The 14,113-nt window shown below is 44.4% G+C and overlaps 1 protein-coding gene across 2 annotated transcripts in view; it reads left to right on the forward strand.

Moving 5' to 3' along the window:
• Positions 1–14,113, forward strand: part of GLDN (gliomedin) — a 70,708-nt gene that overhangs the window by 27,429 nt on the left and 29,166 nt on the right. For both annotated transcript variants that reach the window (XM_015142242.3, XM_015142243.3), the window contains exon 2: positions 12,308–12,359. In XM_015142242.3, the coding sequence (XP_014997728.3) occupies positions 12,308–12,359 (52 nt within the window). The remainder of the gene's footprint in view (positions 1–12,307; positions 12,360–14,113) is intronic.

The raw sequence follows: 14,113 nt of genomic DNA on the forward strand, positions 1-14,113 counted from the left end.
GAAGACTGGGCAAGGCTGAAAACCTGGGGCTTGATGGAGCCTGGAGGGCTCCAGGTGGGAGAAGGGAAAGGTTAGGAAGGTAGTTATAATGACCAATGACGACTTACAGTTAGTGCGTTAAGGCACTTACCCGTTTATGCCTGGCTGTGTCTATAAGTCTTACTCAGTAAGATTTATTCAGATTACATTTTGAATTCAGTTGTTAAACTGAGCTGGTGATTAGACTTTCGTGAATATCTTTATTAAAATAGCAGGAATTCAAATAAGCGAGGTGGCTCACACCTGTAATCCCAGCACCGTGGGAGGCTGAGGCAGGCTTATTTGAGCCCAGGTGTTTGAGATCAGTCTGGGCAACATAGGCAGACCCCATCTCTACATTAAATTTAAAAACCAGCTGGGCATGGTGGCACGTGCCTGTGATCCCAGCCACTTAGGAGGATTGCTTGAGCCTGGGAGGCCGTGGCTGCCACTGCACTCCAGCCTGGACAACAGAGTAAGACCCTGTCTGAAAAACAAAAGTATGAATTGAGGATTTTTCAGAAAGCAGAATTAATTGATTTACATTTAAATCATGACCAAATGTGTTTATAACAGTACAAACGTGCAAAGATTGCTTTTATTTTTTTTATTTTTTATTTTATTTATTTATTTATTTTTTTTTTTTGAGATGGAGTCTCGCTCTGTCGCCCAGGCTGGAGTGCAGTGGCCGGATCTCAGCTCACTGCAAGCTCCGCCTTCCGGGTTTACGCCATTCTCCTGCCTCAGCCTCCCGAGTAGCTGGGACTACAAGCGCCCGCCACCTCGCCAGGCTAGTTTTTTGTCTTTTTAGTAGAGACGGGGTTTCACTGTGTTAGCCAGGATGGTCTCGATCTCCTGACCTCGTGATCCACCCGCCTCAGCCTCCCAAAGTGCTGGGATTACAGGCTTGAGCCACCGCGCCCGGCCAAAGATTGCTTTTATAAGGACCTCTTAATCCTCACAGCCACTCCCTGGGGATTGTCACCTTTCCTATTGCATTTCCTATTTCATCAGAGAGGCTGGGAACCTGTCCAGGGTCTTGCTGCGGTTAGTAAGAAGAACCTCCCAGGCTATCTGCTGCCCCTGCTGGCTTATTCAGCCTTCCCCTTGACCTAGGGTTGGATCCTGAAGAAGCACACCTGGTGGGAGAAATCCTCCTTCAGGGACTTCAGCCGCGTGTTTTCAGATGTTCCCAATGTTAATCAATGTCATATGGAGTGTTTCTCCAAAGCCCTTATTTCAACTGAAAGTAATTTTGCCGGAGACATTGGCGTGCAGGCGTTTGCTGGAACTGCCTCTTTCAAATGAGATTGCTGAGGAATCCTGAGCAGAGCCCCAGCTCCTGTGACTGCCATAGCCCTTACTTGCAAGAGGGCTGGCCAGGGCTTGTGGGTGGACTTCAAGCCAACACTTGGTAATTATTTGTTTAAGATTTTATTAGAGAATCAGGGCAATGACAGGCAGGGTGGGAAGGAGCGCTGCTAGAATTTCTACCCAGTCTCCAACAATTCAGTTCAGCTTTGCAGACTCGACTCAGCAAAACAAATGACTCAAGAATAAGCCCTACCCCTTGAAAGGCAGGCTGGCCTCCATCCCCATCCTAATCCACTTAGCAAAGCAGGAAGATCTAGTGAATATCATGGTTTCCCCATTGCATTGCATGTTCAGTGACGTCTTAGCCTCCTTTACATGTCAGCACCCCAGTGTCAGCCTGGCTGACCCAGCCCGGACCAGCCCTGGCTGCAGAACCTCACGCAAGTGCCCTGACTCAAGATAGTGTGAAAGGCTTGTGTATTATTGCCCTACAGACCAGGCCACATCAATGGTCTCTGGTTTTGCTGTGATGTTAATAGAGACAGGAGGGGGATAGCCATGTCTCAGGAACCCTAATTAGATAACCCTAGCATCTCCAAGGTCCTGTTTTCTAGGGATTATTGGAGTGTCTGCAAAAATAAAATTATCCTAAACAGGCAGGCACAAAGAGAAGCAGGTATCCCCATGAGAGATTTTCAGTTTCTGTGAACAAAGTGACTGCCTGTCTGAAAGGAAGAGTATCATTTGTTGGGGAGCACATTCCCCTCCCAGTTGAGCAAGTAATCAATACTGAAGTCTTTTTTGAGTACCTACTATGTGCTCGATGCCATTCTGGTGCTGAGAAAGGGAATGGATGAGTGAATGTGGCAAACAGAAAAAGGACAAAATAGCCTCTACCATTCAGAGCCTAGTCGAGAAGTCAGCGTAACAGCGAAAAAGTGAGCCAGTGACCGGCCATGCTGCTGGACTCAGAAGTGGGCAGTCAGTAGGAACTGGGCTCTTTGGGAAGGCTGAGCAAGATTCCGCTGGACTCTGCAGATCCCTGGCAGAATGAACTGACAGAACACTTGACCCCCAGGCCGCTGATGTGGGATGGCAGAAGATGGCTGGACAGGCTCACATGAGCCATTAAATGCCTGCAGCCCAACACGAGCTGGGACCTAGGAGTCACACCCCAGAATTTCACTGTGGTGTTTCCAAGCAGCTGCATACAGGGTATCAAAATTAGGTCAAGTTGGGATTTTAAGAGTTTATTGTGCATACAAAGAAAAGTTCATGAACTAAGAGACCTCAAACTGGAAAGTGGCAGAAAGTCTCAAATTTACAGCAGTTACAGCTTAGTTTCAAGAGCATAAAGGAGGAAGCATTTTGGCCTGTTTCAGGATTGAATGTCCTATATTCTTTCTTAAGGCATATGGCTGTGTAAGCTGATTTGCCTACAGCCGATCGGTTTAATTTCATTGAATCATGCTGATAAGATGAAAAGCTTACTGAATTGTTTTGTTTATGTTGAAGGTTTATGTTTTGGGGGGCAGGGAATCAGTAAGAGCTAAGTTTTGGTTATGTGGCTATGAGTAATTGGCCTTGGGTACTAACCTGTGGCCTCCAGTTTTATTTATTTACATTTAACAAAGGCAAGACCCACATTCCCGTTGGTGTTTGCAGAGTGCCCTCACCCTGTCTTGGCCCCTGTGTGAATTCCTGCCTTTCCCAGAAATGAATCCAGGGTGTCTGACCCCAGCTTCAGATCCCATGAAGCATTCTTCTAACATCTGTGGTCTAACCCTCCAGTGACAAGCAGATGGACCACCACATTCATAGCCCCATCTCTCCAGTCCAAGCAATCTCAGCCAATGGTAAGGTGAATTATCAGCTCCTGGAGCTTTTTTTAACAGGATCATTTGCATGCACATAATAACAGCAGTATACATAATTAAGGAGAGTCATACAAAGTATTCAGTTGTCTAAGAGACATGGAATTTAAGTTACAAAATAGGTCAGACCCGGAAGATGACTTAGCATGTAAACAGTGTTCCAGCTAGCAAACTGTAACCTGTGCTTGGAGAACTTCAGAGAAACCATGACAGGCCTCATTGTTTCAGCAACACACAAACCAGAGTAGCTGATGAGAATGAGCACGTTTGCTCTCTTACTTTTGCATGAATTCATCCTGAGAGTAAAAGGTGAGAGAAAGGGAGTTCAAGAGAGCAGCCAGCCAAACACTGTGAGGTTTTGAGTTCCAATGAGCAATAGCAGCTTACCACATTTAGCTCTCTATTCATTCTGATGAGAAAAACATGCTTTTGATTTAAGCCTTTCACCTGCACACAGAAACTGGCACATTTTAAATTACACATCTATTAGTAAAAATGTAATATCCTGTTTATATGCAAAGTACACTAAAGCAAAAATCTGTGTTTCAAGTTGAATTTGGACAATTCCTTTTGCAAAGGCTAAGCAGTACAAAAAAGTAGCAGTGGCTCACGTCTATAATACCAGCATGTTGGGAGGCCAACACAGGAGGATTACTTGAGCCAAGGAGTTCAAGACCAGCCTTGATAACATAGAAAGATCCTATCACTACAAAAAATAAATAAATTAGCCGGGCATGGTGGCACATGCCTGTAGTCCCAGCTACTTGGGAGGCTGAGGCAGGAGGATCTCTTGAGCCTGGGAGGTTAAAGCTGTAGTGAGCCACATTCATGTCACTGCACTCCAGCCTCAGTGACAGAGCAAGCCACTCTCTCCAAAAAACAAAAACAAAACAACAACAACAAAAAAAGGTAGATGAAGGGGAAATAGTCTCAGCTCTGGAAGCCAGCGAGGTGAGCCTAAACCAGCTACTCCCTGGCTTCTCTGGGCATCAGCTTTCTCATCCTTCCTCTCCACATCCTCTGAATGTTTCTCACTACCTCCTACCCAGCATCCTCTGATGGGAGCAGAGTCTGAAAATCATCTGTCATATCCAACTCTCTCATTTTACAGACAAGTAACTAAAGTCAACCCCACTTGTTTACCCAGAGCAGCTCCATTTTTATTTGCTTTATATTTTGGGATTTGGTACTTATATAAGAAAAAGAAAAGTCTTATGGCTAACAATTTGAAAATCACTGGACTAGACAAGAGTTCTAGTTCATTCTATTCATTTGCCTAGAAACAACAGAGATCTGTCCAAGTAATTTCAAGTGATGGGGGTAATTGTAAGAATGTCTTGTTTGGGTTCACACAACACTAACATGCTTTCCATTCTCTCTGGATTACTAAAAACACAGCAAAGTAAAAAATCACCTATTATTCCAACATGCCTTTAAAACCATCTAAATTAAAAAGTGAAAAAAAGAAATCTGCCAGGTACGGTCGCCTGTAATCCCAACACTTTGGGAGGCCAAGGTAGGCAGATCACCTGAGGTCGGGAGATCGAGACCATCCTGGCCAACATGGAGAAATCCTGTCTCTACTAAAAATACAAAAATGAGCTGGGTGTGGTGGTACATGCCTGTGATCCCAGCCACGTGTGAGGCTGAGGCAGGAGAATTGCTTTAACACAGGAGACGGAGGTTGCAGTGAATCAAGTTGGTGCCACTGCACTCCAACCTGGGCAACAGAGCAAGACTCCATCTCAAAAAATTTAAAAAAAAAAATTTTTTTAAGTATCCCCTTCTGGCCGGGCGCGGTGGCTCACGCCTGTAATCCCAGCACTTTGGGAGGCTGAGGCAGGTGGATCACGAGGTCAGGAGATCGAGACCATCCGGGCTAACACAGTGAAACCCCATCTCTACTAAAAATATAAAAAATTAGCCAGGCGTGGTGGCAGGTGCCTGCAGTCCCAACTACTCGGGAGGCTGAGGCAGGAGAATGGCGTGAACCCAGGAGGCGGAGCTTGCAGTGAGCCGATATCGCGCCACCATACCCCAGCCTGGGTGACAGAGCAAGACTCCGTCTCAAAAAAAAAAAAAAAAAAAAGTATCCCCTTCTTGTCCTCTAGTCTCAGTCTCTAGGGGGAAGAATATCAGTTGGTTGGGTTCATGAACCTCCCAGCTTTTCTGTGCACTTATACAGAAACATCTAGGGATTCTTTTTCAACCAAAAAGTTGTGTTGCATTGTGTGCCTTGGGCTGCACTTTGGTTTTGTCACTTAACGCCATGCCAAGGCTGTCTTTCCAACAGTACATATAGATCTACCTCATCCTTTAAAATTTGCTTAACAAGACCCTTATTGATGAGCCTTTGCATGTTCTGCCACACAATGTTGCTTTGAGCATTTTTGTCCAGATATCCTTGTATACTCTTCCAGGTGGAATTCCTCATTTGCAGCATTTTCTTTTTAACAGATACTGCCCAATTATGTCCCATCTCTCTTTAGTTTGAATTAAAACAAGCTCAAGCCATCTGACGCCAGGTTAGCAAGAAGTCTGTTCTTTTTCTCCTGGGGCCTCTACCTTGGCCAAGATCCCCAAGAGTTCTGCTAATCCAATGAGAATCCCTTTTCAGAGAAAAAAACTGGAAAATCTGGTCAGGCTACCAGTAGGGCCCATTTGTGCTATCTTTTCCCCTAATGCTATTGTATTAGTCCACTTGCTGTTTATTATAACAGAATACCTGAAACCAGATGATTTATAAGAAAAGGATTTTTGTTTTCAACATGGAGTCTCACTCTGTTGCCCAGGCTGGAGTGCAGTGGCTCTATCTCAGCTCACTGCAACCTCTGCCTCATGGGTTCAAGTGATTCTCCTGCCTCAGCCTCCCAAGTAGCTGGGATTACAGGAGTGTGGCACCATACCCAGCTAATTTTTTTGTATTTGTAGTAGAGACAAGATTTCGCCATATTGGTCAGGCTGGTCTTGAACTATTGACCTCAGGTGATCCGCCTGCCTCGGCCTCCCAAAGTGCTGGGACTACAGGCATGAGCTGCCGCGTCTGTCCAGGAATTTATTTTTTACAGTGATAGAGACTGAGAAGTCTAGGGTTGATGGGCTGCATCTGGTGACAGCCTTCTTGTTGTGAGGATTCTCTGAAGAGTCCCAAGTGAGACAGAGCATCGCGTAGCAAGGGACTGAAGTGTGCTCACTCAGGACTCTCTTTCTCTTCATGTGAAGCCACCAGTTTCCCCACCATGATAACCCACTAATCCATGAATGGATTAATCCATTCTTGAGGACAGAGCCCTCATGATCCAATAACCTCTTTAAAAGGCCCATTTCTCAGTACTGCCACATTCAGGATTAAGTTTCAGCATGAGTTTTGGAAGGGACATTCAAACCATAGCAGCTACCAAACATTCAATGCTGAAAACAAGTACTTCTGCAATGTAATGTGTCTCTGTCCATTGCTGCATTGATCTTCCCACCTGGGAGATGAACCTGATGGGCCCCAGTGTTTCTTCTGAGAGATAATTCTCACTCCTCAGTGATGCTTACAGCCAACAGTGCGTTCATCCTGAGCTCTCGGGGCTACTGTTTATTATCTAGCACTTGGGTTGACGGCCCATTGTTCCCACCAAGTCTGTCCTCCATGCTAGCGTGGCTGGATTGGACTTTTTCCTGTGCTTCACCCACCCTCTCCCCAGCACCACCAGATTCTCGTACCATGAACTGATTAGCAATTTACTGTCACCTTCTCTCAGGGAAACTCTCCCTTGGAGACTGTTGATGTGTTTTCACACCTGAACCTTCTCCTCAGCAGAGAAGTTCCAGGCCTGGGACCGGGCACTATTCTAGACACAGGGTACCTTAGTCTCTTTTGTGCTGCTATAATGGAAAAACACAGATTGGGTAATTTATAGTGAACAGAAATTTATTTCTCATAATTCTGGAGGCTGGGAAGTCCAAGATTGGGGGACCGGAATCTAGTGAGAGCCTTCTTCCTGCATCATTCCACAGTAGAAGGCAAAAGGGCAAGAGAGTGAACTCAAGCCCTCTTATAATCAGCATTAATTCATTCATGAGGGTGGGTTCTGCAGACCTAAACTTCTTCCTTTAGGCCCCACCTCCCGACACTGTTATGTTGGGGATTATGTTTGCCACACATGCGTTTGGGAGGACATATTCAAAACATAGTACAGGAGATGCAGACAAAACAAAGAAGTTTTTCTGCTCTCAAAATGCTTCCTTTCTCTGGGGAGCAGGAGTAGGTAATAAACATATAAGCAAGAGAATACAGTCATTCCTCAGTATCTGTGGGGGATTGGGTCCAGGACACCTGTGAATACCAAAATCTGCACACGCTCAAATTCCTGATGCTGGCCCTGTGGAACCTAAGTATATGAAAATTCAGCCACCCATTTCTGAGAGTTTAGCATCCCTCAAATACTGTATTTTCGATCCATGTTTGGTTGCAGGTACAGGACCTGTGCATATGGAGAACTGACTGTATTTACTGACAAAAGCTTGTGTACAAGTGGACCCATACAGTGCAAACCTATATCATTCAAGGTCAACTGTACTGAATAATGATAAGTGCTACAAACGCAAAAGGCCAGATTAGGTGATGAGGAGTGGCTGCCTGGGCTCCCATCAGCTGAGAGCCAGGGAAAGCCTGACTTGAGGCATCAGTGAAGCTCACCAGGTAAAGATGTGCTGCACAGCACACTAGGCACAGCCAAGACCAGCGACAAGGCCAGTGTGACTGGAGCAGAGTGACAGTGATGGGCAGGGAGGGGGAAAGCACTGGGAGATGCTCTACAAGGTTGGGGCGCAGGGCCACAACATGGATGTGTCATGCCCAGTACCCCAGGACAATGACCTCTAAGGACTCTTCCAGCTTCAACCTTCTCAAGACCTACCTCAAGATTTAAGAGGTTCTTTATGCCAAATATGATTCCTTAATTTGACCATCTAGATTTTGTGACTTTCAATTCGGAGTTTTCTTATTTTCATTCCAATTTTTAATCCTATGACCAGAAAAAAAAGTTTCTAACTTTATGGCCACACCTTTTCATATACCATATGTTTCATCTCAATACAATCTTATATACACAGCCCAATTTCGTTAAAAGACTATTCTTGAGTAAAGATTAACATAATTTACTGGCAAATATCTAAATTGACATTTAGCATACAAATGAAACCAAAAGGTCAGGAAATGAAAACTGCTTCATAGTTTTTACAAAAGCTGCACCTGGCCCAGATCAGTGATTAGTACCAAAGAGAAAGGCTAATTTTCCCTATTGATGCTTCTGTTGTTTCCGACCACCCCTTCTGCTGTGATCCCCCAGGCAACAAATGAAGCCATTGTGAAGTCTTTTCTGGTCCTTTCAATGGGCAATTACACATTTTTTAAGACAATAAATTTTGTTCTAGTGCAGCTGATTACATTCGTTTATGAAAATGACTAAAGGCAGTGAATCATTTTTTTTTTCTGTCTGGTGATGTTAAGATAATCGCCAGAGCCATGATAGACAAGTGGAGTGGACCTGGAATTAGGAAACCTGGAGCTGAGTCCCATTCTTCTACCAGCAAGCTGTTGATTTTCAGTAAATGATGGCATCTCTCTAAGCCTCTATTTTCTTATCTGAATAAAATGGATAAGTGTACTCCAACTCAGAGAGCTACTGGGGGTAAGGGGACATCCGGAAGTCTTCCAAGGCATTGGTAAACTTCCATTTCATATATATGTGTTTGTCATATTATTCATCATTAAATATCTGTACACATTTTTTTTTCTTTCTTTTTCTTTTTTTTTGTTTTTGAGACAGGGTCTTGCTCTGTCACCCAGGCAGGAGTGCAGTGGTGGGATCACTGCTTACTGCAGCCTCAGCCTCCTAAGTAGCTGGGATTATAGGTGCATGCCACTACATCCAGCTAATTTCTCATTTTTTTACAGAGAAAGGATCTTACTATGTTACCCAGGCTGGTTGGGCTCAAATCAATCTTCCCACCTTGGCCTAAAAAAGCACTGGGATGGCCAGGCGCGGTGGCTCACACCTGTAATCCCAACACTTTGGGAGGCCGAGACGGGCAGATCACGAGGTCAGGAGATCGAAACCATCCTGGCTAACACGGTGAAACCCCGTCTCTACTAAAAAAATACAAAAAATTAGCCAGGCGCGGTGGCAGGCGCCTGTAGTCCCAGCTACACGGGAGGCTGAGGCAGGAGAATGGTGTGAACCTGGGAGGCAGAGCTTGCAGTGAACGGAGATCGCACCACTGCACTCCAGCCTGGGTGACAGAGCGAGACTCCATCTGAAAAAAAAAAAAAAGCACTGGTCTTACAGATATGATCCACCACATCAGGCTCACATTTTCTTCATGTGTGATATGTATGATATATTCCATAATAAGTTTCTAAAACAGGCAATAAATAGCTGTTGACATACTCGACAAAAAGTAAATACAATATGAGTTTTCCTCTGGATCTCCTAACAAAAAGAATAAATCTAGATACAAGACAAAAATCATTTTCCCCTCACATCAAAACATGGCATTTTGAAAAATAGTTTAATGGAAAGAGTAATCAGTGACATTGTTGAAAAAGACAAAGACTGTATCATGTTTAGTACAGCTCCCTTCCACCCTGGCCCTCCATTTTCCCCTCACTTGTGGTTTGCTAGATTTATCTCCAGAAATATTCCGGAAAGACCAAGAAATTATCTTAAAACCAGCAAGAGAGAAGCTTATAGAAGCACTTCCGTGTGCAGCACTGTTTTACATGAACAAAAGTATGTTATATGTGCTGCTCTATATTTGCATTTTTTTCATTTATCTTAGAGATCTTTCAGTATCAGCCTATGAATTTAGCACAGATTTGTTTTTTCTGAAGCTCACTGGAGCAGCGTGGAGAATGGGAAGGGGTATACAGTGGGTGTGAGGCAGACAGATGTTTTCCTTATTCCCAGTGGTTTTGAAAACATCAGGCTAATGCCATGCTGCAGTGACCACCTGCCACAGGTGGTCATCCAGCGGGAAGTGTCCATATGGCATGAGAATCACTGCCACCCAGGTGCAGTTTCCACGTGCCGGGTACCGAGCAGGTCAGTCCTCAAGGCCAGCTGCTTACGTTATTCAGAGGGGGAGATCAGAGTTCCGAGAGGTTAAGTACTTCATCTGTGCTCACCCAGTTAGTCGGTGCTTCCTCCCAACCACTAGGTTCACCACCCCTTTTATTCAGGCCCACAAATTGAGCCCTCCAGATGCTGTGGGGGCTGGCTCATGACAGTGGTGAAAGTTGGATTTGGCAATTCCCTCGTCATCCTCTGTCAGAATGCCATAGAAATTCAAGGAAATTCTGTTGATGATGTTGATAGATAAGCTGCTGACAGCAAATATTCTTAGATCTTTGAAGAGTTTCTTTCAAGTGTTAACTACAGTCATGTAATCACAGGGATACATTCTAAGAAATGTGTCATTAGGCAGTTTCATTGTGTAAACATCATGGTGTGTACTTGCACGAAACTAGATGCTATAGCCTACAGCACACCTCAGCTATGTGGTAGAGCCTATTACTCCCGGGCTACAAACCTATACAACATATTACAGTACTGAATGCTGTAGGCAACTGTGACATAATGGTAAGTATTTATGTATCTAAACATAGAAAAGGTGCCCTAAAACAACAGTATAAAATATTTACAGGCCGGGCGCGGTGGCTCAAGCCTGTAATCCCAGCACTTTGGGAGGCCGAGACGGGCGGATCACGAGGTCAGGAGATCGAGACCATCCTGGCTAACACGGTGAAACCCCGTCTCTACTAAAAAATACAAAAAACTAGCCAGGCGAGGTGGCAGGCGCCTGTAGTCCCAGCTACTCCGGAGGCTGAGGCAGGAGAATGGCGTAAACCCGGGAGGCGGAGCTTGCAGTGAGCCAAGATCGCGCCACTGCACTCCAGCCTGGGTGACAGAGCGAGACTCCATCTCAAAAAAAAAAAAAAAAAAGATTTAAAATGGCTCACCTGTATAGGACACTTACCATAAGTGGAGCTACAGGACTGGGGTTGCTCTGGGTGAGTCAGTGAGTGAGTGGTGGGGGAATGTGGAGGCCCAGGAAATGGCTGTGTACCACTGCAGATTCTATAAACACTGTACACTTAGGCTACACCAAATTTATTTTAAAATATTCTTTCTTCAACAAATTAACCTTAGCTTATTGTGACATGTTTACTTTATAAAATTTTAATTTCTGTTACCTTTTGACTCGCAATAACACTTAAAACACAAACACATTGTACAGATCTACAAAAACACTTTATGTCCTTATTATGTAAGCTTTTTTTCTATTTTTAAAATTTAAAATTTTTTTGTTTGTTTTGTTTTTTCACTTTTTCAGCTTTTTTGTTAAAAATGAAGACACAAACTCACACGTTAGCTGAGGCCCACACAGGGTCAGGATCACCAATATCACTGGGTTCCACCTCCACATCTTGTCCCACTGGAGGGTCTCCAGGGGCAATAACAGGCATGGGGCTGTCATCTCCTGTGAGAACAGTGCCTTCTGGAATACCTCCTGAAGACCTGCCTGAGGTTGTTTTACAGTTAACTTTTTTCTTCTAAGTAGAAGGAGTACACTCTAAAATAACAATACAAAATATGGTGAAGTCAAGCTGTCAGCTGGAAACTTTTTAAAAAGATTTTGAAAAGTATAACATAGTAAATGCATAAAGCAGTAATAGTCACATGTTATCAAGTATTATGTACCATATGTAATTGTACGTGTTATGCTTTTTATAATCTGCAGTGTGGTAGCTTTGTTTATACCAGCATCACCACAAACACGAAGTCACGCATTGCACCAAGACATTATCCCGTGACTAGACAAATAAGGTTTTCAGCTCCATTGTAATCTTATGAAATCACCATTGTATACGATTCATTGTTGACTGCAACATCACTAGGTGGGATATCACTGCGTTTTGCTTGAAGTTCCACGAGTTCTCCTAAAGTTACTTGGTGACTTTTTATTATTGCTTTCTGCTCATCTGAATAAAGGGTGAGCCCAGGGCCTGCTGCCCACTGTCTGCTCTGATGACCCTCTCTCCCCTGCAGATTCGAGTGATGGTGGACCTGTGCAACAGCACCAAGGGCATCTGCCTCACAGGTAGGCCGGCCGCTGAGCAGAGCCGCTCACACGCGCCACCGAAGGCCCGTGGTAGAATGAACACCTAGGGACACTTTGTGTTATAAAAATACATGTTGGTTTACTTTTACCAGATGTTTTTAATGAGTTGAAAACCCATTGCAATATGATTATGAAAAATAATATTTTCAGTATTGCCATAGAAATATAGCCATGGAAAATAACTAGGACTTGGGTAATTAGAAATGTGTGGTACCTTGAACCAGAGCCATAGATGTTTTTCTTATTCCCATTAGTTTTTAAAAGGGGGGGAAAAGGAAGGGAAAAGACCTTGCTAATTGATACAGTTCTTTTATCAGAAGTACTTATTGGCCAGATTGGCCAGGTGTGGTGGCCCAAACTGTACGTTGTGGAGTGCTACAGCAGTCCCCTCTGACTGTAAAACATGACCATGAGACCGGAAGCCACCTGAAGCTTTTGCTGGATCTCTCAGTTGATGGTCCCAGTCTCTGGGGAGGCCGGGCTAGAGCTTCTCAGGTTTGAGAAACCCTGCACAGTTTGCATCATGTCGTAGGAAGCCTAGCCTTTTTCCACAGTACTTCCCCCACCTCCCTCTCGTTACCTGCCTTGTATTAGAAGTGCAACGTGAGTTGGCTGAGTGAATAAACCTGTGGGTATATGAGTGTGTGAACGGAGGTGAGATGGTAAGAAAGAAACTTCCCTCAGGAACCCCAAATCCAAGTCTGACTCTCGTTCACTTATTTTGGCCTCAGAGAGAAAAACTATAATCCTGTGGCTTCTTGGGAAATGCTAATTGAATAACTCAAGTCATATTCCGGCCCTCACTGAAAATTAAAGATCTTCAGAACAGCTTGGTCCTTTATTCTGAAACTCTTGTAGCTTAAGCATCTTTCTTCCATCTCTGGAAGTCCCTTTTCAGAGTTACATGCGACAGTAATGAGTGCTAGAGAAATGGATGGATGGAATTACAGGCACAAAAGCCTGTTGAGAGGCACAGGAAAAGCCTCTTCCTTTTTTATTTTTTTTTAATAGTGATAGACCTGAGAGCCAGGCTGTACAGTGAATGCACGGGACGGAGCTATTGAGACCACTTAGGAGAGATTGGCAGGGAGTAGGGGATGACATCCGTGCTGGAAGTGGGTTGAGTAGGTTTTCTTTAGCACTTTGAAAAGCTTTTCAAAAGACAGCACCTTCTCCTTTCATGCCAGCTTGAAATTGGGCCTCCTTTTACACAGAAAGTTCTTCAATTAAAATTAGATGTGAAAAGTACAAGTTGCAAAGTGAGAGGATGCTTTGGGATAGACCATGAGGTCCGGATTGGGGGCAGGGTAGTGGGCAGGAGGCTGAGTGACAGGACCCAGGAATGAACTGGGTAGCTTCAGAGGGTGGACAGAGAGCACTGGTCTTGAGCCCTAAGAGGATGCCTGGCAGGAAGACGTGCCATAGCAGAACCTGGGCTTGGGGACTGGGAACAAGATTTATCGTTCCACTGGATTCATCTTTGAAAAAGCAGGTACTCATAACTTGAGGCTAGTCCAGCTGTGACCAGGTAACCTGGCTCCCATCCCTCTTCCTTGCCCAGCTGTTGCTGCTATGCTGCTATGGCAGTCAGGACAGATGCTATGTGATTTTGTGCAACCTTTAACATCTCAGGTGGATTGTGAGGGTAATCCCCTAGCTAGAGAAATTAGTTATTTTTGCTAGTACAGAGTTTGTCAAACAACACATGCTTTTCTGAATGCATCTTACTCTGG

Source organism: Macaca mulatta, chromosome 7 (assembly GCF_049350105.2).
Source record: "Macaca mulatta isolate MMU2019108-1 chromosome 7, T2T-MMU8v2.0, whole genome shotgun sequence".
NCBI lineage: Eukaryota > Metazoa > Chordata > Mammalia > Primates > Cercopithecidae > Macaca > Macaca mulatta.